At 37.7% G+C, this 26,956-nt stretch overlaps 1 protein-coding gene across 2 annotated transcripts in view; it reads left to right on the forward strand.

Annotated features, from left to right (window-relative positions):
- The first annotated feature begins 428 nt into the window (after window positions 1-428).
- The window catches only part of FYTTD1 (forty-two-three domain containing 1), a 30,598-nt gene continuing 4,070 nt past the window's right edge, over window positions 429-26,956 (forward strand). Inside the window, exons 1-7 of one of the 2 annotated variants that reach the window (XM_080808252.1) lie at window positions 429-677; window positions 6,483-6,611; window positions 16,700-16,848; window positions 22,114-22,226; window positions 23,780-23,876; window positions 24,325-24,386; window positions 26,408-26,482. In XM_080808252.1, the coding sequence (XP_080664378.1) occupies window positions 572-677; window positions 6,483-6,611; window positions 16,700-16,848; window positions 22,114-22,226; window positions 23,780-23,876; window positions 24,325-24,386; window positions 26,408-26,482 (731 nt within the window). In that variant the 5' untranslated portion in view covers window positions 429-571. The remainder of the gene's footprint in view (window positions 678-6,482; window positions 6,612-16,699; window positions 16,849-22,113; window positions 22,227-23,779; window positions 23,877-24,324; window positions 24,387-26,407; window positions 26,483-26,956) is intronic. The other variant, XM_080808253.1, reaches the window with a different exon arrangement.

The raw sequence follows: 26,956 nt of genomic DNA on the forward strand, positions 1-26,956 counted from the left end.
TGCAGGTTTGCTCTGCATCCAGACGTGGAGACTTCGCATGTTGCAGGTGGAGCAGCTGCCTGGGAGAGGGGAGCTGGGACGTAGTTCTGCAATCTAAGCTGTATGGGGTCTCTCCTGCCTCTGAGGCTGCATTGCAGTGGGGTGTGAAATGTTCGTGTGTACCAAAGCTTAGGGGGCCTTTCTGAAGCAGGACGAATGGAAGGTGTCGGAGAAACACAATCTCATTTAGGGTATGCGATCCGGAGGTGCTCAGGGTCCTGTATCCCCCAATTTGGGCAGAAGGGCGAATAGCTACAATAGCCGCCTTTGTAATCGTACAGAGCCGCGGGTGCAATGTTTCCTCCTGTCCGGGAAGGGCCGCTAGGAGCAAGCCCGGGCGTGGGGCCGCTCTCGCCGGCCGCTCGTCTCTATAGCCACACCCCCCGGCCGCAGCCGCGGGTGGGAGAGCGAGGGCGCCGCCAGCACGCGTGCGCGCTCCCTCGGTGCAGCTAGTCTGCGTGCGTGAGTGGGAGGTGGCAGGCCTCGGTCTCCGGCCTTCTCCGCTGACTGTTCCAGCGCGACGTCCCCAGCCATGAACCGGTTTGGTACCCGGTTAGTGGGAGCCACGGCGACCCCGCCGCTGCCGCAGCCGAAAGCCCGCAGCAATGAAAACCTTGACAAAATTGATATGTCTTTGGGTAAGGAGCCGAGTTGGACCGAGTTGGAGTGGGGGGAGGGTGTGGGTGGAACCAAGTACCGCGGTTTGTGGGGGAAGGGGCGGTTGGCCGCAGTTGTCGATCGAGTTTTTCCTTGCGGGTGGGCGGAACCAAGTGAGGGCCCGCGGGGACACGGGGAGCGCCACCTGGTGCGGTGGTTGAGCCAGAGGGACCCGGGCGTCCCCTCGGCGGGGCTGTGTTTGAGGAGGGGCGGTGGGAGTGGGCGGCGCTGCGGGCTGGGGGGGCTTGGAGGGTCGAGGGGCGCTACCACTCGCGGACGACCCGGGCTCTTTGTGAGGAAAACTCGGCGGCTTTCCCCTCAAGCGTGTTCGTTCGTTGGCGGTGTCGGGGTCGAGGGGAGAGGTCCGACCGAGCCATCCTCGCCCAAGAAGCCCTTGGAGAGCCCGGCTGGGTCTGCGTTCGGTTAGAGTCGCTGCTCAGGGGAGGGCTTAGTTGGGCATTTTGTGCGGCCAGGCCTGTACGCCTGGCGCGGTGCGGGCAGCGCAGAGACGCCCCCGAGAGCTGGCCATTTCTGCGGGGCGTCAGACCTCGGGGCCACATCGGACGCCCACCGTGGGGCGTTTGTCAGAAAACATAAGGCAAGGGCTTCATCAGATGGTGTTTTATTAGGAGGTACCTAGAAAGGCGAGCTCTCCTTACGTAAGCCTCAAAGTTAACTAATTAGGAAAAAAGCAAAAACTGAAGGAGAGATTGGCATGGATTAATAGGAAGCCGGGTGAAGCATGGGGACCAGCCCCTGTAAGGAAGAGTGGGGTGGTTTGAGGAGGATTTTGTAAAAGGTACGGGGGTCGGTGATTCAATTGAGCATACAATCTAATCCTAGTGAGGCGCTAGCCTCTGGATTAGCTGGTTTAAAATTTTCTCTTTTTGTCAAGACTCAAGTTACTGTTATCAGATGGGGTTCTCTGCCTGCTGTTTCTGTGGGCTCTAGTTTTTCGGATAAGTGTTTGAAAAGTACCTGACAGGTGGATACAGAGGTGTTAACTTTTCCAGGGAAGGTATTTTTCTTTTTTGTTGTGGTTTATCTGCAGAGTTTTAAGTAAAAAATCAAGAACTCTTGGATTGCTGCGATTACCGCACTTCAGAATCTAATATGTGAATTAAGTAAATCATCAGAAATAATAGGTTTGGCCTCAAGTCTTGTCTTAACTGATAATCGTGAACTCTAAAGAAATGAGAAATCTTTTCAGCTAAGAAAAGAATTTAATAACGAATATTTATTGAGTGCTTACCATCTTGCAGGCACTGACCTAAACATTTTGTGTGTTAACTCGGTTTAGCTTTGTAATAACTCTGTGAGTTATTAGAGATAACTATGTGCTCCTAGTGATAGAGAGCATGGAATCCAGAACCACACAGTCTTCCGTTCAAATCCTCTGCCATTTAATAGCCATGTGGTCACAGGCAGAGTATTTCTCAGTGCTTCATGTGTAAAAAGTGATAATGACAGTGCTTGTCTGTCTCAGAAGTTTGCCCTATTAAATGAGTCAAAAGGCATGTATAATCTGCTTAGAACAGTACCTGGTACACAGTAAGCTATATGTATGTATGTGTATATATGTGTGTGTGTGTGTGTGTGTGTTTATTTCTTTTCAGTGTTCCACAATTCATTGTTTATACACCACACCCAGTGTTCCATGCAATACAAGCCCTCCATAATACCCACCACCAGGCTCACCCAGCCTCCACCCCTCTCCCCTCCAAAACCCTCGGTTTGCATTATATTTACATGAACATGCTATATAAGCCTTTGCTGCTGTTCTTGTTGTGTAAAACCTGAGGCATAGAGAAATAACTTGCCCCAAATCATACAAGTAAGAAAACCATATAGATGTTGCAGGGAGTTTTAAACATGTATTGTCATAACCAATACATTTCTTAAGTTTCTAGGTTTTTTTGTATGTATTTTGTTTGGTGGTTAGGATGTTCAAGTGAAGAAAATAGAGGAATAATTGTCCTTGAAGGTAGAAATCAAGCACTATGGTAGATAGTTAAAATAGACATTGGTGTCTTTTGTTTCTTCCAAGAATATATAGCATTCTTTCAGGTTCCTTTTTTAAATTTTTAATTTTTATTTATTAATTTTTTAAAAGATTTTATTTATTTATTTGACAGAGATCACAAGTAGGCAGGCGGAGAGAGAGAGAAGGAAGCAGGCTCCCTGATGAGCAGAGAGCTCGATGCCTCAATGCGGGGCTCAATCCCAGGACCCTGGGATCATGACCTGAGCCAAAGGCAGAGACTTTAACCCACTCAGCCACCCAGGCGCCCCAGGTTCCTTTTTTTTTTAACAAGAATTTTACAGAAAAGGGATGAAAAATTGGTACCTGTTTTTTTTTTTTTTTAAGTTTATTTATTTTTTTAGTACTTTCTACACCTGACCTGGGGCTCAATTTTTATGACCCTGAGATTAAGAGTTGCATGCTTTTCTGACTGAATCCACCAGTCATGGTTGATTCATGAGATGATACCTGTTTTAAACAGTTATTATGCTTTGTGAATATTTCACTTTATCAGATCTACAGTGGTTTAGAATCTGATTTTTGTTTGTTTTAAATTGTGGCTGTACAAATATTCATATAGAATATCTACCAAGTTTACCAATAGCTGGCCTCATTGGCTCAGTTTCTTAATTTGAAAATGGGTGTTGGGGCGCCTGGGTGGCTCAGTGGGTTAAAGCCTCTGCCTTCAGCTCAGGTCATGATCTCGGGGTCCTGGGATCGAGCCCCGCATCGGGCTCTCTGCTCGGCAGCGAGCCTGCTTCCCTTCCTCTCTCCCTCTCTGCCTGCCTGTCTGCCTACTTGTGATCTCTATCTGATAAATAAAATCTAAAAAAAAAAAAAAAAGAAAATGTGTGTTATAATATTTAATAGAATTGTTGTGAGAATTAAATGAGTACATGTGAGAGCAACACTTCTTGGTTACTACTGTTTTTATTATCATGTATATATACTCCTAATGTCATGGAAGAAACTTTTTCATAAAATACCTCATCATAATGGTTATTTTGGGTTTTTGTTTGTTTTGTTTGTTTTTTTCTAATACATAATTGTCTACCTGAGTAGGAGAAAGTCATTTTTTTCTTTTAGATTGGAAAAATGCAGGCGATCATTTAACATGAGGATTTAGGTAATAAACATTTTAAAATAAAGCAGTTTCATATTTTATATGCTTTGCTACTTTTAATTTTGTTATGTTTATACTTTATAAAATGCTGTTTTAAAATTAACCTGGTTAGTCAAAATTATATTTTGCCTTTTTTTTTTTTTAAAGATTTTATTTACTTATTTGACAGACAAAGGTCACAAGTGGGCAGAGAGACAAGCAGAGAGAGAGGGGGAAGCAGGCTCCCTGCTGAGCAGAGAGCCCGATGTGGGGCTTGATCCCAGGACCCTGAGATCATGACCTGAGCCGAAGGTAGAGGCTTAACCCACTGAGCCACCTGGGTGCCCCTGCCCTTTTTTTTTTTTTTTAATTTTTTTAAATGATTCCCAGCAAATTCATTTTTTTGGTGTACTCTCGTGGCTCTGAGGTTTCAGACTTCTGGTGAAGAATAAGTAGAACGGGGGCGCCTGGGTGGCTCAGTGGGTTAAAAATCCTCTGCCTTTGGCTCGGATCATGATGCCAAGTCCTGGGATCGAGCTCCCCCCCCCCCCACAACCACTCTCTGCTCAGCAGGGAGCCTGCTTCCCCCTCCCTATCTGCCTGTCTCTCTGCCTACTTATGATCTCTGTCTGTCAAATAAATAAATAAAATCTTAAAAAAAAAAAAAGTAGCACCTTGTTAGAAGAAAGCAGTGTTTCAGAAGTGTTTAAAAGTATTCCCTTTCTGCGCCCCGAGAATATAACATGTTCATATATCTGACTTCATGAAACCTTTTTTTTAAGATTTTATTTCTTTTTCTTTTTTTTTTTAAGATTTTATTTATTTATTAGACGGAGAGATCACAAGTAGGAAGAGAGGCAGGCAGAGAGAGAGGAGGAAGCAGGCTTGATCCCAGGACCCTGGGACCATGACCTGAGCCGAAGGCAGAGGCTTTAACCCCCTGAGCCACCCAGGTGCCCCAAGATTTTATTTCTTTATTTGAGAGAGAGAGAAAGAGTGTACAAATGGGGTGTGAGGAGGGGCAAGATGGAGAGGGAGAAGCAGATTCCTCGCTGAGCAGGGAGCCCAATGTGGGGATGGGTCCCAGGACCCTGAGATCGTGACCTGAGCTGAAGGCAGATGTTTAACCAACTGAGCCACCCAGGGGCCCCAAAACCCCTTTATTTTAAAACAAATCTTTCTGAGTGTCTTTTACTTGGACAAATATATTTTAGGGGAAGGACTGACCTCAAGAAGATAACAAAGTACTTTGGGGAGATTTCAATTATTCTAATGAATATTTGTGGTTAAGAGTCTTAAAGATTACTGATGGGTTAGGTAGTGTAATATTTAAGAAAGGGTTCCTGTAATATATAATTCCTCCTTTTACTTCAGAAAAGAGTAATTATATTAATATAATTGTTAGGTTCTTGTGTTTAGAGCAGTTTGGAAAAAATAATTGAGGTTAATTAGTTTTGTGTAATTTTATTAAGTTGTTGACTAGGCTTATTTTATCAGTCATCAAAATTAATATTGGAGTTGGGACTGTGGACAGAGTATTTGTATATTTCTTAAATTAGTATTTTTGGCTTCTAGAAATCTTTTAAATTTGTAAATAGAAATCTGAAGTACATTTGTTTCCTGATCTTCATCTTGATCTTCATCTTCATCTTGATCTTCATCTTCTTCATCTTGATCTTCATCTTCATCTTGATCTTCATCTTCATCCTTTCCTCATCTTCTTTTGTGGTATTGGAGCAGTATGATGTTTGTAAATTACTTTGGGAGAGTTTAAAAGTGTTTTTGAAAACAATGAGGATTTGAAAGATCAGGTAGAAAGCAAAGTAAGGTAACCCTGAATTATTTTGCTAGAGGAGTGGATATTTTTTTTGTATTATACCTTTATTATATATTTATTTTATTTCATATTAGCTATTTACTTGTCTGTTTCCATCAATAATTTTAAACTTAACTGAGGAAAGGGACCATATTTTACTTTTGTTTGTTTTCATTGTAGCACAGCCTGTCACATACATTGACTGCACACAGAGTATGCTCAATACATATTTGCGGAATTGAGGTGGACTTCTTTAGAAATGTACTCCTAATTGAATGATTTATTTATTTATTTTTTACCACCTATGGTTTTATTGGGAGGTGGTCTTCTTTAAAAACTAGACACTTCTGTGATTATGGAAAGTAAATATGAGTAATTTTTGTAAATAGGCTTTTGCTTATTTATGTGCATTAGGTAAAGAAATACTGTGGATAGGGGTGCCTGGGTGGCTCAGTGGGTTAAAGCCTCTGCCTCCGGCTTAGGTCGTGATCCCAGGGTCCTGGGTGGGGCAGGGAGCCTGCTTCCTCCTCTCTCTCTGCCTACTCGTGATTTCTGTCTGTCAAATAAATAAATAAAATCTTTAAAAAAAAAATACCGTGGTTAACAGAAATCTTCATTAATTGGTAGACCTGCTTTGGGCTACTAAATTGAACTTTTCCTATAAAACTTTTTTGGTACTGCAAGTATTTTGGCTGATGTGAGTTTTTATCTTATTTTTATCTTAAGAAAGTGCTTTCAAAGTAGCAAAGAAGTTAGGGACATAGGACTATTAACTAGAAAACGAGACTGAGTAATTGAGTCATTAGGTTAAAATGAAAATAATCATCACATTTCCTGTATCACAGATGATATCATCAAATTGAATCGAAAGGAAGGAAAGAAGCAGAATTTTCCGAGACTAAATAGAAAACTCCAGCAAAGTAGCGCCCGGCAATTCAGGATGAGAGTACGATGGGGAATCCAACAGAATTCTGGTAAGTTTTAATAAGTAAGCTTTAATAAGGAGCTATTCCTTTGGGTCATAGAATGCTGTTTTTAGGACATACTTAAATATGGAGGAAATTTGTTAGTACCCTTTGTGATTTGCATTTTTTCTACTTTCAGGTTTTTGTTTAATTTTGAAATCTGGTAAACATTTTAAGTTGCTTTAAGTAGGTGATAACCCTGTTTCTTAAAAGTATTTTTAAGGTACACTCAGTATATAAATAGTGTAAATTATATTTAGGGCTACAGTATTACAAAGGATTTTACATATCATGAAGTTTTATCTCCTTCCCTGTTAGGTTTTCTTTTAACAGTTTATCTGGTGGATAATTACATAACTCCAGCATACATATATCTAGTGAATGAGCATACTACTTCATAAGACAACTCCATTATTGGAGACAACTCTATTTACTAGGAAGTTTTCTTAATTTGAATTAAATCTTGCCCAGCTATTAACTCTACATAGAGTTACAGGAAGCAAACTCTCTTTTCTTATTAGAGAACTTTTTAAATATGTGGAGACAATTCTGCTTGGAAAATACTTTCAGATTCTTTTTATTATCATCTAGGGCTTTTAGGATTTGTTAAATATTCCAGAGGTAACACTCAAAATTGGATGCCTCAGATGTGACCTAATGATCTTGGAACTCTACATTTACAGTTATTTTTGGCAGTTTGGAGGCTTATTTATTTACAGCCATCTTGTTCCAAAGTGGATTTAAGGTGGTAACAGAACCCTATTAATGACTCATTAATTTTTTTAGCAGTTATATCAGTGTTTTAGAATAAACCTTAACTCAAATTTAAAAACTCTAGCTCTTTTTTACACATGTAAAAAATGTTTGATGAACTAGAGCCCAAGTTGACTTTTATCCTGTATGTTAAAAAAGCATAAAAAACAATTATCTGTGGGGCGCCTGGGTGGCTCAGTGGTTTAAAGCCTCTGCCTTCAGCTCAGGTCATGATCTCAGGGTCCTGGGATCGAGCCCCGCATTGGGCTCTCTGCTCGGCGGGGAGCCTGCTTCCTCCTCTCTCCCTCTCTGCCTGCCTCTCTGCCTACTTGTGATCTCTGTCTGTCAAATAAATAAATAAAATCTTAAAACAAAAAAAACACAATTATCTGTGAGCTGAGGATGATTATAACTAGTTCTATTATCTAACAGTTAATATGCCATCATACCCTCAAAATATGTCTGTAACTGAGGTTAGACCCTACACAAAATTTTATTGTTCTCTAATGTCTTTCTTTTTTTAAAAAAAAGATTTATTCATTTGAGAGAGAGCGTACATGTTCTGTGCATGCATATGTGCACGTGAGTGATGGGAGGGACAGAGGAAGAGAATCCCAGGCAGACTCCCTGCTGAGCACAGAGCCAGATGCACAGCCCGAGAAGGGACTCCGCCCAGGGCTAAACCCCATGTCACATGAGATCATGACCTGAGCTGAAATCAAGAATTGGACGCTCAAGTGACAGAGCCCTCCAGGCTCCCCTTCTCTAGTAATTTCTTAAAAAGCTGAACATAAGCAAGTAAATTTTGTGAAAGATACTTAGCTATAGCAAATGAATGTTTAATCCCAGTGATTTATATTTAAAGATTCTTTTTTTTTTAATTTTATTTATTTATTTGAGAGAGAGAGAAATGACAAGTAGGCAGAGAGGCAGGCAGAGAGAGAGGGGGAAGCAGGCTCCCCGCTGAGCAGAGAGCCTGATGCGGGGCTTGATCCCAGGACCCTGAGATCATGACCCGGGCCGAAGGCATAGGCTTAACCCACTGAGCCACCCAGGTGCCCCTATATTTAAAGATTCTTAAAAGTTACTCAGAATACCATATTTTATACATGATTTGCTTTAAAATAATTTCAGAGTTCACAGAAGCCAGAAATACATTTGTTTACACTAGCCACATGTTAAATACATGATAAATGCCCTGAACTGACCAGGTTCTTTGGGTATTTAGAGTTGTGATTCTTTACTTCAAGGAATTTCTAGTAACAGAGATAGGACAAAAAACATGGAGTTGAGAAATGTCATGAGAGAAATTCCAACAGTATTATAGGTCTTTAGATAGATTTTGTGCTAAGAAAATCAGTGGTGATTATGGATAAGGTGAAATAGGATCTGGTCCATGAAGGATCAGAAAAGCTTTTCTTTTATGGGGGTTATGATCTGAGCTTTAAGATAAATGATACCTAGGGGCAGCTTAGGATCTTACAAGATTGAACCTGTGCTTGTTTGTTCTCCAGTTACATGTGGCAGAGCCTAAAATAGAACATCTGCTTCTGTCACTGAATGTGTAGAGAGATGGAAGATTCTCTCAAACTCTGATTGGTTGAAAGTTCAGATTTCCACATTGTAATGTCAATGAGCATGTTAGCTTGAGGTAAAATAACACATAAGATAGATAGCTTTTAGCAGACGCTCAATAAATTATTTTTATTAATTTATTTATTTATTAAGTTTGTTTTTTTTTTTTTTTAAGTAATCTCTGCACCCACCTTTGAGGCTTGAACTTACAACCCCGAGATCAAGAGTCCCATGTTCTACTGATTGAGCCAGCCAGGCGCCCCTCTGAGTAAATTATTTTTGATGGCTGAACAAATAAGTGAATAATATCTTCCAACTCTTGGCCCAAAATGTAATTTAGTCACTTACTTAAATATTTGTGTAAACAACCTGAATATTCTTCGGTGGTAAAATAGTATCCAGTTTCAGTTCTCAAAGTGTTGTCCAGGGATCCTGGGGAATCCCCAACACTCCAGGGATTCACAAGGTCAAACTATTTTTATAATAATACTAAGACATTAATTGGGTTTTCACTGTTATCCTCTCACAGATGTTTTCCAGAGTCTACATGACGTGTGATAATTAAATTGAATGCGGTAGCATATATGAGAATCTGGCTGTGTTCTATTAAGATAGACACCAAAGAGATTTACAAAAGTACAGAACAGTGCTATCATTCCTTTTAAATAGTTTTGGGTTTTTTTTGGGAAAGTAATTGTTATTTTTCTTTAAAAATATGTTATTTGCCCTGTATTGGGTTTATTATTGTTTTAATGAAAAAGTTAAATGTTTTAGTTTTCATTTCTAGTATGATAATATCAATAAATATAAACCCACAGAAATAAAAATTCTGGAGTTCTCCATAACTAAGAGTATAAAGGAGTTCTGAGGGCGCCTGGTTGGCTCAGTCAGTTGAGCGGCTGCCTTTGGCTCAAGTCATAATCTCAGAGTCCTGGGATCCAGCCCCACATCAGGCTCCTTGCTCAGTGGGGAGTCTGCTTCTCCCTCTCTTTCTGCCCTTCCCCCTACTTGTGGACTGTTTTTCTTTTTCTCTCTCAAATAAACACATAAAATCTTGAAAAAAAAATCAGAGGTCCTGAGACCAGAAAGGTTTTTTTTTTTTTTTTTTAAAGATTTTATTTATCTATTTGACAGACAGAGATCACAAGTAGGCAGAGAGGCAGGCAGAGAGGGAGGAGGAAGCAGGCTCCCTGCTGAGCAGACAGCCCGACTCCCAGGATCCTGCGATCATGACCTGAGCCGAAGGCAGAGGCTTTAACCCACTGAGCCACCCAGGCGCCGCTAGAGACCAGAAAGTTTGAGAATGGGGTTTCTTTTAGAGGTAGAAGAGATCGGGGAATATTTGTATGTCGCTTTAGAAAGGAGCCAGTAATATTGCATTCACTTTGTGATTTGACTTTTCCCCAGAACCCCTCAAATCTTTGTGTAAGTGATCAGACTCCAGAAACTACTGAGGCAAGTTGATAAGTATATGAGAGAAATTCATGAAGGGATTGGGGTAAGGATTCAAACGTAAAATGAAAATTCCTGTCTCTAGTTTTTCATTGTCACACCTGTGGAGCTTTATAAACTAGACTGATGTTCTGGCTACACTCTGTTTTTACTGAAGCAGAATCTGCAGAAGTTGGGCCTAGGGATTTTTTTTTTTTAAGCTCCATACATGGATCTGATACATGGCTAGGGTTAAACTGCTGCTCTAGTATAGCTGAAAATGTGAAAGAAAGGGTCTTCATAGTGGTAGTAGTTGAAGTAATAAGAAAGAAGATGATCTGAAAAGACAGGAGAGAACTTTCTAGAGGGGCTGGAATGGATGAAAACTAAGAAAAGAAGGGGCTCCTGGGTGGCTGAGTCCATAGAGCATGCTACTCTTTATCTTGGGGTTGTGAGTGCAAGCCCCACGTTGGGTATAGAGCTTACTTAAAAAAATAAAACTAAGAAAGGACTTACTATATTAGATGATGTGTTTAGTACCTCTATAATGCTTTTTAGAATATAAGACACTTACAGAAGGTAAGTGGGGAGAGGGGAGAGAATTGGACAATATGTATAGGTCTGTCTTTATGAAATGTGACAATGAAAGGGTGAAAAATAGAACCATTGCTAAAATTGAGGTACAGCTGGTGAAGTTTGTTTAAAGGTATAAAGGGAGGGAGGGGGAATGGATGATCTAAACTTGCTAGAAGATAGAGAAGCCACTCATAGAAATAAAAGTGGAAAGGATAATGAGTATGGTAACAATGACTACAGCAGTCAGAAATAGAAGGCAGCCAGGAATAGAATTCTATCTTTTACTTTCTCCTTTTAATCAATTTCATTCTTGTTAATGAGACTTTTCTCATGAGTCTTTCTCATCCAAACTGAAAGCTTTGGTATAATAATGGATTCCTTCTCACTTTAATCTTTCTCTTTGCTAATTCATTCATTCTTTTGGAATACTTTGAGATTTCTTTGTTCCACTTTGCATTCTTTATCATGTCAGATTTGAGTACTATAGTAGCATCTGAAATGGTCTCATTGCCTTCTTTCTCCCTCTTTGATTCAAAGATAATGCTTCAAGACTGATGTAACTTGATCATGAATTCTTTGACCCCTCATTCCTTGTCACATACATTCTTTATCCCCACATGAAGCCCTCTGATTTGAGGACACAACATTCATTTATTTCTTATTCTTTTCCCTAGATTGTATCTCATTATGTTGTGGTTAACCATGTCTTTGTACTTGTAAGTTTATGTTTATGTTCCTAATCAAATTTTGCTGTTTTATAATGCCTAGCTGAGAGCCCACTTTTTCTGTAATAATTGGTTTTTTCTCTTTGGAAATGTATCCTAACTTATATTTTGTACCTTTTATTCTTTAGTTTTTATATTACAGTTTGGAAAGTGTTCAGGTTTTGGAGCCACACTAACTTGCACCTAGATTGATGGCTGTGCCATTTTGTAACTGTGACATCTGGGTAGTCACTGTCCTTCACCTCACTTTGCTCTCCTGCACAATTAAGATGTTGTCATCAACCCATCAAGTTCTTGTTTAAAGTACTCAGCACAGTGTGTTAACAGAGTTAATGGTATCTGTTTCATATTTAATACAAATAAAAATAACAGTAGTTGTAGATGTAATTTAAGTATACAGGTTCCCTCAACATGCTTAATCTTTATTTGGTTTCAATTCTAGAAGGAAATCACACATAGAATAACAATAATTTGGTTTCAAAAGGCACCTGGCTGGCTCAGTCAGAAGAGTGTGTGACTCTTGATCTCATGGTCATGAGTTCGAGCCCCACATTGTGTGTGGAGATTACTTAAATAAAACTTTAAAAAAACCCAATAATTTGATTTTACAGTTTAAAAAGTTGTGTCTTTATTGCTTTTCCTCTGGTTATAAAAGTAATCAGTATTTTAGGGCTGAGGCAGAGTACCCAAGAAGGGAACAAATCTGGAAGAACTCTCTCACACGGAGTTGCCGTTCTGGTGGAACTCACTAGGAAGCCACCTGTGGAGGTGGTGCAACTTAAATTCAATGGAGGATGAGTAGGGCCAGAACTAGTGATGGCTAGGACTAGATCCGGACAGATGCCTAGGGCCCAGCATTTAAGGTGTAATTCACACTTAGATTTTGTGCCTTTAGTGCTTCTCGTGCCTCTCCAGTCTCATCTTACAGGGGAGGGATAATGACTGCCACTAGGTGTTCTGTGCCCTAGAATAAGTCTTGAGGGGTGCACTGGAACCTGAAAGAAGAAATCCTTTCTCTAGAGTCTCTCCAGTGCCCTCTACTTAGAAAACTTAACACTGTGCCAGCTGGTAAGAGAAATGTTCCTATAATAGAAGCAGGGCAGTAAAGAGTGAATTGGGAGCTGAAGGGCAGTAAATTGGTAAATGGTTCAACCATTAAAACAAGTTTTCCTGTCTTGTTGAACTCCGTTCTCAAAATACGCACACTACACAAAAGCATTCTGGAGTTAGGTAAGTTTGGGAATACATACCCTATTATCCCCAACTTAGAGATGGAACACACACATTAGTCCTAAGAAATCCTATAGTAAAGAAAGCCAGTTTTTTTTTTTTTTTTTTCATTTGGCTGTGAAACTTTTCCCTTAGAAGACCTGTTACCATATTGCAGGTGTGTCGTACTATACAGGATACCATCCTAAAGACATTCCCCCCAAAATTAGAATTCCAAAATAGAAATGCACAGGGCATCTGGGTGGCTCAGTTGGTTAAGCCTTTAGTTCAGGTCATAATCCTAGGGTCCTGGGATTGAGCCCTTCATTGGCCTCCCTGCTCAGTGGGGAGTCTGCTTCTCTGTTTCCCTCTGCCTACAGCTTCCTCTGCTTGTGTTCTCTCTCTCTCTGTCAATTAAATAGATAAAATCTTAAGAAAAAAATAAAAATAAAAGTGCCCAGTATCATAGTTGTTACTTAGTATGGTTCTCTGGAACTTCTGGCCATTGCATTAAGAAATAGAAGAATTTGGGGTGCAGTGAGAAAAAAGACTATGATTTGTAGGTGATAACAGTTGTTGCTCAGTAATCCCAAGAAAATCATTCACTTTTCCCCCCAAGAAAATAATTTGAAAGACTATAGAACTAAAAATAAGTTCAGTGCGGGGCTCCTGGGTGGCTCAGTCATTGAGTATCTGCCTTTGGCTCAGGTCATGATCCCAGGGTCCTGGGATCAAGCCCTGCATCTGGCTCTGTGGGAAGCCTCCTTCTCCCTCTCCCACTCCCCTGCTTGTGTTCCCTCTCTCGCTTTGTCTCTCTCTGTCAAATAAATAAAATCTTAAAAAAAAAAAATAAGTTCAGTGGGATGGCCGATTTAAAGGTATTAATTAAAAACTTAATAGCTCTTGGTAATCCCAGGAATGACAATATGAAAATTATTGTTAGAAAAGGGGTCTTTTTGTGATTGACAACAAAATACATAAAACACATAGTAATAAACTCAAGAAAGACATAAGACTTACGTGAGGAAAAGTTTAAACCTTTCTGAGTTTAGTGATGAGAAGACTTGAATAAGTGGCAAGACATACTTTGTTCATGAATATTGTAAAGATATTTAATAAAATTCTTTCCAAGTATCAAAAGATATTGGGGCGCCTGGGTGGCTCAGTTGCTTGGGTGTCTGCCTTTGCTCAGGTAATGATCCCAGGTCCTTGGGACTGAGTCATGCATTGGGCTCCTTGCTCAGTGGGGAACCTGCTTCTCCCTCTCCCTCTGTCTGCTCCCACTGTTGTTCTGTCTCTCCCTCAAATAAATAAATAAAATCTTTTAAAAAAGAAGTATCAAAGTATCAAAGGATATTAAAAGGATATTAAAGGATATTAAAATTTGACCCCAGGAAACCTGCTTATGACATGACAGTTCATGGATGGTAGAATAGCAGTAGCCAAAAACACATGGAAAATGTTCATTCTCAATAGTGAACTACCAAAGAAGACAAGATTTTTTTTTTTTAAATACTAAGTGAGAAAGATTAAAAGAACAGTCAACATTGTCAATGATGTGGAAAAAGTTGGCACCCTTATGTTCCTGGTAATATTAATAAATATAGTCATTCTAAAGGGGATTTTTTACTACATGAACCAAATTCCTTAATTTGTTTTACTCTTTGATATAGCGTTTCAACTTCTAGAAATTTATATCTTGAAGGAATAATCGGATGTGTATGAAAATGTTACCTCTAGAAATCTAAAGAAATGTAAATTTGACTTGTTATAGAGTATTGATTAAATGTATGCCCTTGTTGGGGCTCCTGGGTGGCTCAGTGAGTTAAAGCCTCTGCCTTCGGCTCAGGTCATGATCCCAGGGTCCTGGGATCAAGCCCCACATCTGGCTCTCCGCTCAGCGGGGAGCCTGCTTCCCTTCCTCTCTCTCTGCCTGCCTCTCTGCCTACTTGTGATCTCTGTCTGTCAAATAAATAAATAAATTCTTTTAAAAAAATAAAAAAATTTAAAAAATAAACGTATGTCCTTGTAATAATGTTCTTAGTGCATATTACTTAGTGCATATTACTGATACTTTGCAACTCTGTAAAGTCAGAGGTAAATTTAAATATAATTGATAAAGTAGGGTTTTTGAAATTGTCCAGTAGAAAAAATAATCCTGAAAATCATGCTCCCTCCACCCCCATAAGACATTTACCGGTTTTGTGTCTTCTTATAGCTATCTATTTAAATATTCCTTTTTTCTGCCACTGAATATAAAAACCTTTGGAACTGGATTTGTTTCCCTGCTATGCTTTTATTAATGAGTTAAATAAAAGTTTATTGCATCCTCATCTCCCCCCAAAAATGTTATTTATAATAATTTAATATTAGAAGTAAGTGAAGTGGTCATTGTGAGGTTTTTAGATCAAGTAAGGCACATTAAAAAATAATACAATGAGGGGAACCTGTTGGCTGGCTTAGTTTGTAGAGCATGTGACTCTTGATCTCAGGGTCGTGAGTTCAAGTTCCTCATTGGGCTTGGAGCCTACTTAAAAAAATAATACAATGAAAGAATATTAAAAACATGGGATAATATTTACAATGCAGTGTTAATGCACACTACAAAATAATACATAGACTATGAAGTATTGTTGCCAGGAAGTTCAATTCAGTGTACCTTCTAGACGGTACTACAAAATTGTGAATTAGCTCTGTGATGGTCTTTTGAGTTGCTTAAAAAATAGTTGAAACTGAAAATGTTAATTTTTTAAATGTGTAGGAGTAAAAGAAAAGACTAGCAAGAGATGGAATGTTAGTGGTTGTCCCAAGATGGTGGGATAATGGGTGACTTTTATTTTTGTTTGTACTTTATATTAAGATTTCTGCAATGAACATACTCATTTTTTCATAATTAGAAAATATTTAGGAGCACCTGGGTGGCTCAGTCAGTTAAGCAGCTGCCTTTTTGGCTCAGGTCATGTTCCAGGACCCTAGGATCGAACCCCTCTTCGGGCTCCCTACTCAGTGGGGAGTCTGCTTCTCCCTCTCTCCCCTGTTTGTGCTCTCTCTGGCTGTCTCTCTCTCTCTCTCAAATAAATAAATAAAATCTTTAGGTAATATATTAAAATAAAATACACAGTGGAAAGATAAAGTCAAGTTCTGCCACGTGGCACAGAGATTAAAATATATTCATTGGAACTCAATAGGGTCTTTAGCAAAAGCAGTTTAAATACAGTAGAAACGAAAATAAGCCAGATTGCAACATAGTAAATGGGATATGAGATAGTGACCCGCTCAAGTTCAGTGTCCTTCAGTAGAAATAAAATGTGAGCCATATATGAATAATATATTTTATTTAATGCTGTGTATCCAGAATATCTTTGTAGCATATAATTAATACAAAGTTATTAGTGAAATACTGTACCTTTTTATTATATCTTAATTCAGGCTAGTCATATTTCAAGTATTTGGTAAGTGCATGGTAGTGGACACCACATTGCACAGGGAAAGTTGTTCATTGAGAAAGTAATGCAAGAGAGAGGGTAGCTACCAGGGAGACAGGAGAATCTTATAGTCCTTTGCCGTCTATTACACCAACAAAACCCTTGCTGGTGCAGTTTATTACCTCTTTAAAAATGAAAATATTATGTAATTTCAAAAGAAGTTCTTGTAAATAATGCAATAGTATTATATAATAGTGATATAAGAAATATTATATAAATAATAAATGAAAAATAAAACCCTCGTACCTTCCACTCTGCTTAAGAAGTAGAATACCCTATGACCTGTGTGCCCTTCAGTTGCATTCTTAGATTGATTTTTTTTTTTTTCCCAAACCTCCTACAGGTTTTGGCAAGAATAGTCTGAGCCGTAGAGGAAGAGTAATGCCTGGAAAGAGACGTCCTTATGGAGTTATCACTGGCCTTGCAGCTAGGAAAGCAACTGGAATTCGAAAAGGAATTAGTCCTATGAATCGACCACCTCTATGTGATAAGGTAGGATGATGGCTTAATCCTGCATCAGATACCCCTTCCCTTTAGTTATGCTAATATTTCTGTGAATGAGTACAATGTTTCCTTGAGAGAGTATTTCATTTGAATATTTTGATTTTTTTTATGTAGCGCTTTGGATCTTATGTAAAAAATAAATCATTGTCATTCATGAAGAATACCTAAATTTCCTAAATTATATTCTTATATAAAATCAGTGTGAAATTTTTTATAAGTTTCTGATTTCCTTTGCCTGTGTGTGTTTGTGTATGTACAGTTTTTAACAGGTTATTGAGGTATAATTTTGTACTATAAAATGCATCTTTTTAAGTGTACAATTCAGTGAATTTTAGAAAATTTACAGAGTTGTACAATTATCACAACTATCTAACCTTAAAACAGTTCTGTCACTCTAAAAAGAAATCTCATGTCCATTCGTAGTCATACCTCATCATTTGCCTCAGGCAACCATTAATGTACTTTCTGTAGGTTTTCTATAAATTTGTGTTTTCTGCACATTTCATATAAAGGGAATCATAAGACAATATGTGGTCTGGCATTTAGTTATGATGTTTTCTTTTTTATATTACTGAATAATACTCTGTTTTATGGATATACCATATTTTGTTTATTCATTCACCAGTTGCTGGACATTTCGGTTATTTCCAGTTTTGGGTATTATGAATAATGTGGCTGTGAATGTAAGTCTGTATGGTCATAGGTTTTTATTTCTCTGAGGTAGATACCAATTTTTAATTAGGCTACAATGGTTTACCCATTGTAAGTTAACTACTTTTCAATTTTTTTTTTTAAGATTTTTTTTTTTAAGATTTTATTTATTTATTTGACAGACAGAGATCACAAGTAGGCAGAGAGGCAGACAGAGAGAGGAGGAAGCAGGCTCCCTGCTGAGCAGAGAGCCCGATGCGGGGCTCGATCCCAGGACCCCGGGATCATGACCTGAGTCGAAGGCAGAGGCTTCAACCCACTGAGCCACCCAGGCGCCCTTTTTTTTAAGATTTTATTTATTTATTTGACAGAGAACACAAGTAGGCAGAGAGGCAGGCAGAGAGAGAGAGAGGAGCAGGCTCCCCACCGAGTGGAGAGCCCGATGTGGGGCTCGTTCCCAGGCCCTGGGATCATGACCTGAGGTGAAGGCAGAGGCTTTAACCCACTGAGCCACCCAGGCACCCCTACTTTTCAAATTTTAAGTGAAGTTTTATTTACTTCTCAATGATTAATTTTTGAATTGACTGAAGCATTCCTTCAGATAGTTTCACAAGTGTTTTTCCTTCAATTCTTAAGTTTAGTAAGTCCAAGCCACCAAGGACTTCCATGTTCTGCTCTTCTGTTTTTTAATTTTTTTGGTTTCTCTGATCATGCAGGTAATACATACTTGTAAAAAAAATTCAGAACCTCCTTCTTTAAATTATTTTTAATGTGCATATTCTGGTTAAGAGCCACAACTGTCTTAGATTCCATAACTTTTCATTTCTGCCACCACTAGCAGTCGTTTTTGCCTCTAAAACTTTTATCACATAGCGTATTACTGATTGTTAAAAATAAGAAAACGTTAATGAAATATGGATACTGGAAGGAAGGTTGGGTTTAACTGCTATCTAATTACTTGACCCAGTAAAAATATTAAATTACTACATGTGGTCTTTTGAGTTGTTAGAAAATAGTGAAAATTGAAAATGTTAATTATAGAATGTAAGAATGTACTGAATAGTAAGATCTATTTATTCAAAGTTGAATGATTTTGGCAAAGGTAAAGTTTGAAAAGTGCTGTTTCTTAAAACCCTTTCCTCAGCCTGAATAAGATTAATAGTCTGATTAGGACAAAATACAGTACTTGTGAAGCAGATTATTTTCTAGCAAATTAGAAACATTTTTCCTTATAAATACCTCATTATCTTTTTCTATACATTAAACAAGTTACCATAATAGCTTAATTGGCCTTGAATTGTTAAACGTACTTAGGAATTTTACACCTTAAAAATGTTCTGACGATAATTAGATTTTGTTACTTTATCTCTCATTTTCCATAGCTTATGGAATTAGCGAGATTTTATTTTGATAAAAATACATTTTTTGAAAGATTTTTTATTTATTTGACAGAGAGAGAGAGATCACAAGTAGGCAGAGAGGCAGGCAGAGAAAGAGGGGGAAGCAGGCTCCCCGCTGAGCAGAGAGCCCGATTTGGGGCTCGATCCCAGGACCCTGAGATCATGACCTGAGCCGAAGGCAGAGGCTTTAACCCACTGAGCCACCCAGGCGCCCCCAAAATACATTTTCTTATCTGTGAAGGGAATGACTGGGAAGATAGCCTACCATTTATATAACTAGTATTTACTGAGAGCAAGTAGCTGTGCCAACAGGGGATTGGTTGTCTCCAGTAATGAATTTTTTTTTCTCTTTGTTGTTTAGAGTCAATTTAAAATAACCCATCAGGTAAAAGTGTTTATGTTCTTTAGAGATTTTTCCAGTGACATATATAATTTTGTCAGTATCAGTTCTGTAACTTTTTTCTGTTCAATTCAGAATTTCCCAAAGCTTGAAGAGTATGTTATGTTCCATAGAACTTTAAAAAAATGTTTTTTAAATTTTTTTAATTTTTAAAATATTTTATTTATTTGAGAGAGGGAGAACATGTAAGCATGGGGTAGGGGCAGAGGGAGAGGGAGAAGGAGAAGCAGACTCCCCACTGAACAAGGAGCCTGATGCGGGACTTCATCCCAGGACCCAGGGATCATGACCTGAGCTGAAGGCAGACACTTACCCCACTGAGCAACCCAGGTGCCCCTCTTCTGTATTACTTTTAACTTGACTTTGGTAATAGTAAACCATTTAGTACTTCTGTCAACTTAAAGAGTTGTGTTGCTGGGGCGCCTACGTGGCTCTAAGCTGCTGCCTTCGGCTTGGGTCATGATTTCAGGGTCCTGGGATTGAGTCCTGCGTCAGGCTCTCTGCTCAGCAGGGAGCCTGCTTCCCCCCTCTCTCTCTGCCTGTCTCTCTGCCTACTTGTGATCTCTCTCTCTCTCTCTCTCTGTGTCAAATAAATACATAAAATCTTAAAAAAAAAAAAAAAGTTGTGTTGCTGTTGTGTATATATAGAAGTTGTTTCCCACTAATGGGTGGTGTTTTTTTTTTTTTTTAAGATTTTATGTATTTATTTGACAGAGAGAGAGATCACAAGTACACAAGTAGGCAGAGAGGCAGGCAGAGAGAGAGGGGGAAGCAGGCTGACCTGAGCTGAAGGCAGTGGCTTAACCCACTGAGCCACCCAGGCACCCCTTAATGGGTGGTTTTAATCACTTGTCTGGTTTTAACAATAAAAATAAACGTCTCCATACTATGGAATTCTATTTAGCAATAAAAAAGGAATACATCAATGTATATGACAGCACAGATACACCTCAAAACATCATGCTAAGCAAAAGGAAAACACAGTACTATGTTCTGTGTGATTCCATTTATTTGAAATTGTAGAAAAGGCTAAACTGTAGTGACAGATCAGTCATTGCCTGGCGGGGAATAAGGTCATGGAAGGGAATTGACTGCAGAGGGGCACAAGGAAATGTTTTAGGATGAGTGCAGTGTTCTATATCTTGATTATGATGTCATTATGTGATTATATGTAATAACTCAAATTCATCAAATTGTACACCTAAAATTTTACTGTATGTTAAATAATAACCTTAGTAAAATTGACATAAAATTTAAATACCTTAAAGTTTTTCCACTCAAGATACAATTTTTTATATCAAAATTATTGTGAAAGAAAAACTTACCTTTTCACTTTTATTTATTTATTTATTTATTTATTTATTTATTTATATTTATCCATTTGAGAGAAAGAGAGCACAAGCAGGGAGAGAGAGAGAAGTGGACTCCCCACTGAGCTGGGACATGGGGATCATGATCTGAGCCGAAGGCAGACGCTCAACCGACTGAGCCATCTAGGTGCACCACCCTTACACTTTAAAAAAAACACATTTATGCATATATACAAACCTTAGATCCATGGAATATGTTGAGCATTTATTAATGGATTGTTATTATCTTAGTCTGTGTTTTTATCATTTAATTAATGTGATTGAGTACTGACTATGTGCTAGATGTAAGGAATTCTGCAGTAACTCAATAGAAAATCCCTCATGGAGAGCTGAGATAAACATTAAATAAATTATCATACAAATAACTCTGTGGTTGTAATATGGGAGGTATTTTGAAGGAAGAAAACATGTGACAGCAGCATAGAGGCAACTTACATTTACCCATAAAATACTTGGTGTTATTATTGAAGACAGAATACAAAGTTTGGAATGGGTTATTAGTCTAATTTCCTAACATTTCCCCTATACTCTTGATATTCTTTATCCTTGACTTTACATTTACTTCTTTTCCAAATGTTCATGAACATGAAGACTTACAATGTTTATGTTTTTTTAGTGAGTTGATGTTTTTGAAATACTATAAAGTAATCTAGAGTAAGTTTAAGATACTGTTTATAGGTTGCCTGCGTCTGCCTTCGGCTTAGGTTATGATTCCATGGTCCTGGGATCGAGTCCCCCATCGGGCTCCCTGCTTGGCAGGAAGCCTGCTTCTCCCACTCCCTCTGCTTGTGTTCGCTCTCCTCACTGTGTTTCCCTGTCAAATAAATAAATAAAATCTTTAGAAAAAAAAGAGAACAGTTTGTATTGCCAAGAACTTTTGAAAAATCATGGAAAATATGGCAATCTGAATTAGGCTTTAATGCTGGATTGAATTTATATATGTAAGGGAGAAAAAGTGTACATTTTACATGCTCATTTTCTTGATTCCTTTTCTTCTCTGTAACTCTCTACTCAGACTTCTTTGCTGTCATAACCTCCTTTTTTCCACACATTTGTTTTGGAACTTGGCCCTCTTATCCTTCACTTGGTAATCAAAAATCATGTTTATATAAGTGATTCCTTAATTTATGTTTCTGGCTTCCTGATTCTTCTCTTGAGCTCTAGGGCCATGTTTCCCTGTGCATCCCCCAGAATACCTAAGTGAACATATCCAAAATAGAAAAAAGGATTCTTCTTTTGCTGAAAGCATTTTAAGTATGGATGTGGTTGCTATCTTTTCAGTCCCTTAGACTGGAGATTTTCAAGTCATTTTAGCTTCTCTTATAACGTGCACATCTCAGCAGTCTCTGTTCATTCTGCTTCAGAAATGTTTATTGTAGTAGGGTATATAGCAAAAAGCAATCTCTTAACATAGTTTTTTGCCTTCTGAAAGAATATAGAACGATATTTTCCAGCATTAAAAAGGAAGGCCAGCCTTCTGAGACAAAATGAAGTACAGAGAAAAGCAGTTGCAGTTCTCAAGAGACCTAACCAGTTAAATAGAAAGTAAGTACTCAAATATGGTTATACTGTGTTATCCTGAATAAATAAAGATAACACTTCTTGCACCTAAATGATCAAATGAATATATTTGTAGTGGTCATTTTCAAGACAGATATTTGGAATGTCTCTCTGAACATCCAACATGGAAGCATTCAGTAATGGCTTTCTTATTTCTTAGACCCACTATTATTGATGAATTTAACAAATTATAAACTTAAAAAAGCATCTTCTTCATTATCTCTGTTTGCATATAGAATAAAATTATAAAATTGATTGTTAGATAAAAACACCTCTGCAGGAATTATTCAAAATTGGGAATTCTAAAAGTTAAAATTGCTATTTGGTCTCACGTACTCTTAAGAGACCAGTGTATTTGTTGAAAAAGCAAACTACAAAGAATTCTGCATGAATGCTTCTTAAGCTGAATTTTTTTTTTTTAAGTAATCTTGATGTGTAACGTGGGGCTCTCAATCACAACCCCAAGATGAAGAGATAACATGTTCTATTGAGCCAGCCAGGCCCTCCGTAGCTGAGATTATTATGTTAAATGGAAAGCATAACAGAAACTTAAAAATGTGACCTATTGTTATGACATTCTGTTTTCTGTAAGGAGAAAATGGGCAGAAAGGAAGTTGATAAACTGCTAAGTGTCTATATTATTTTAGTTTCAAATACCACTTACTCATCTCTTGTGGAAGATAATTCAAAAACAAAAACTAAGTAAAGTGGAATGGCTGGAGTTGCAGTTTCACTTAACTACCATCTCTTTTTCTTTTGGGAAACATTTGGTGTAGTAGCTTTTGGAAAATGGGAACTTTCTACATAAGAACTTGTCCATTACATGAGGCATTAATGACCCATGTTAATTGTGCTAGCTAGGAAAATTTGAGTCTCTCTAAAATTGGAGGTAAGATTAGGCAGTCTGTTAAGTGTTTATAAAAAATACATAACTAGATAAATACGAAAAATTTGTTTTCTCATATTTTACTGACTTCACATAGAAATTAGAAGGGAATTGGTGAAAGTCAAGTCAAACATAATTGAGAGTACATTGCCGTGTGTGAAAGAGCAAGCAGTGGAAGACTGTAAGTTTCTGTGTGATTTATATTAATACATAAAGGTTTCTGAGTGAGAATGGAAAACTGTAGGTGTTATTTTTCAAGATTTTCTCTTTACTTTTGGGTTTCAGCAGTTTGACTATGATATGCCTAGCTGTGATTTTCTTTTTACTAATCCTGTAAATAAATCTGTAATATGTTTTTCAGCAAAGTTAAGAAATAGCATTAAAAATGTTATTTTTAATGTCTTCAGAAGAGATATTCTATGTTGGAATATTCAGAATTAACTAGGTTGTTATGTAGCATGCTACAGAAAGATATTTATAAATGGAATCTCAATAGCTTTGTGTAAATAAGAAAATAATTCAGAGTCTTTATGTTCAGTGTACCTCAAATGTCCAACCTATGAATTTAACTATTTTTGCTTGTTTTTTCTTAGGATGTTTGAGAGTTGTTAAGTGGCTGAGACTGTTCACTATGTGTGTGTTTTTGTTGCAGAAATAACATTCCAGCCAATTTTACCAGGAGTGGAAATAAATTAAGTCATCAGAAAGATACTCGTCAGGCAACTTTTCTTTTCAGAAGAGGCCTAAAGGTATAAAAAAAAAAAAAAAAAAACAACCCTTGCTGGTGCTTTCTTTTTACTCAAGGGATCTTGAACATCTACCTTTAGTAGTAATCCTCAATCATAGGATTGAATAATCCTCAATCATAGCCCATGGTTGAGGTATAGGGGTTGGGTTTGGGATATGGAGACTGTGACATTAGATTAGTTCTTTTGGTTGTTTATTTTTTCTTTTCTCTCTCTTGTTGTCATCAGTAGCAGCATCTTAGGAGTTTAAGGTGCTATTTAGGTATAAATTTGTTTTACCACTTGTTCTGATATAGGACCCCCAACAAAGAGGTATTGCCAGAATAGTCACATGCCTCTCTTGCATTCATACACACACCACACTGGGTTATAAAGTTACAGAGCAGGATCGCTTTTTGCATTCAAATCCTCTGCTTTCTATGGGATCTACTGCTTTTTTTTTCCTCTTCAGGTTCAGGCCCAGTTGAACACAGAACAACTGCTAGACGATGTAGTAGCAAAGAGAACTCGTCAGTAAGTTTCAATTTGTTTTTCAAGATGTCATTTCAAAATTCCCAGAATACTAGCAGCCCAGATTACTATGTGCTCTGGTCTAGAAGAAATTAAATGAGACCAAAAGTATATTAACCTTTGACCTGAAATAGATGAATCCATTTTGTTCTTTGTTTTTTTCCCCCAAGAGCCTTTTATATTTTCACATGTCCATGTTATGGGTTTTAGCAACAAATACATCACTCTATTTAAAAAAAAAAAAAAATGAATGACCTGTTCCATTTTAATGAAATAGATCTTTATTATCTGTAAGTACCTTTATATAAGTGAACCTATTCAGGGAATAAATATAAGAAAATCCAATAGAGATTTTAGAAAACTTGTAAACCTTTAATTTTATAATAGGATGTTTTTCCTCCTTACATATTCTTTTTTTGTCCCCTAACCCCATAAAAATTTTTTAAAAATAAATTTTTTAAAAATAAATTTAAAAATAAATTTAAAAATAAATAAATTAATAAAAAAATTTTTAAAAATAAATTTTTAAAAAATAAATAGAATTGCACTTCTGACGTGTGAGTTGTAATACTCTAATTCCATCAATAAGATAGGGTTTTGAGATTAAATTATTTAGAACTATGGCTACTTTTTGAAAAACAAAATGTATAAAACATGGTGTTAGTCCAGATGTGATGCCAGCTATAAATGAGCAGAGTGTAAGAAAAGAAACTGTTTGAACTTGGTGTCCACAATATTCTTTTGCATGGGAGTCATGACATTGGGAACCATAAGGAAGGAAATAATAATAAGCTGTTCGCTTCTGCAGTGAACAATGCCTGTATAATTGTAATAATATTAATGCTGTTTATCTTGAACTTTTTTTTTTTTAAAGATTTTATTTATTCATTTGACAGAGAGAGACCGATCACAAGTAGGCAGAGAGGCAGGCAGAGAGAGAGGAGGAAGCAGGCTCCCCGCCGAGCAGACAGCCCAATGCGGGGCTCAATCCCAGGATCCTGGGATCATGACCTGAGCCAAAGGCAGAGGCTTAACCCATTGAGCCACCCAGGCGCCCCTGTTTTGAACTTTTAAGAATAAACCTGTAGGAGGGGCGCCTGGGTGGCTCAGTGGGTTAAGCCGCTGCCTTCGGCTCAGGTCATGATCTCAGGTCCTGGGATCGAGCCCCGCATCGGGCTCTTTGCTCAGCAGGGAGTCTGCTTCTCTCTCTCTCTCTGCCTGCCTCTCTGCCTACTTGTGATCTTTCTCTGTCAAATAAATAAATAAAATATTAAAAAAAAAAAGAATAAACCTGTAGGGGGAAAAAAGCGCATAATACTTTATTTGGTTAACAATATGGTGAAAATGTCTGATTCTGAGTAACATAAATACAAAAGTAGAGCTGATAAAAAAAATAGGAGGTACAAAGTGGGAGAAGAGGTGAAAGGAAGGAGTAGAGGGTAGAGGTACTACTGTTCTTTCATACAAAGTTGGGAGGGGATAGTGTTGAGAGAGATTGAAAGAAAGAGATTTAAGAAACTGAAAGATTTAAATATATATGAAGTTATAATAGAAGTAAAATAGTGATATATAGATATCAAAATATTCAGAGGTAGGTAGGGAAACTAGAGAATAGTGTGATAACCTAAAACTTTATCATAGCAAAATATTACATACACATCACTGGAGGAACTAGCAAACAGTAAAAATAGGAAAGGTTAAAATTGCTGCCATTGGAGAGCAGGAAAGGTATGCCTCTGGGGAGCAGTAAGTTGGGGGAGAAAACTGGGAACTGTTACTTTTCATTAGAATCTTTTCTGTATTATTTCATTTAATGTACATATATTTATTACACTGAAAAATACTTAATAAATTTAAGTGTCTGGTTCCTATACCCAAGATGCTGATTAATTATATTATTGTGGGGCTTAGTGTTTTTTAAAAGCTAAGAAAAAGTGATATCTACTTTAAAATGCATGTTTCTTTATGAAATACAGGTTTTATAAACTTGCACTTCAATGAAGTTTTTGGTTTTTTGAAACTAGATGGCGGACTTCCACCACAAATGGAGGAATTTTGACTGTCTCTATTGACAATCCTGGAGCAGTGCAGTGTCCAGTGTAAGTCCTCCTTTTATTGTGCAGAAATTATAACCTCTCAGTGGTTACCTATTCAGTAGGTAATAGAAAAAAAGCATTGGACTTCTGCTCATGATATCCAAGTTAAGATAAACTGAGGCAAAGATAAAAGTAATACTTGTAGTACAGGGTGGAAATAGTATATTATAAAGTTAAAATTCTCTTGATTCCTGGTTCTGTAGCCCCAAAGTAGCCACTTAACAGTTTCATGTTTTTATTTAAAAAAAAAAAAAAGTTGGTGCATGTATACTAAGTAGTATATACATTTCTTTTTTATGTATAATGATAAATGAGGGAATGCTATATATATATATTTGCTATTTTCTCATCTGTCTTTACTTTTCAGTACCTACAGATCTGCCTTCTTTTTAAAGACTTCCTCGTGTGTTCTTTTATCTGGATGACCTTAATTTAGTTAACCATTCCATTATGTTTATTGCATTATAAACTTTATAG

The sequence above is a fragment of the Martes martes genome, assembly GCF_963455335.1.
Source record: "Martes martes genome assembly, chromosome: 1".
Classification (NCBI taxonomy): Eukaryota; Metazoa; Chordata; class Mammalia; order Carnivora; family Mustelidae; genus Martes; species Martes martes.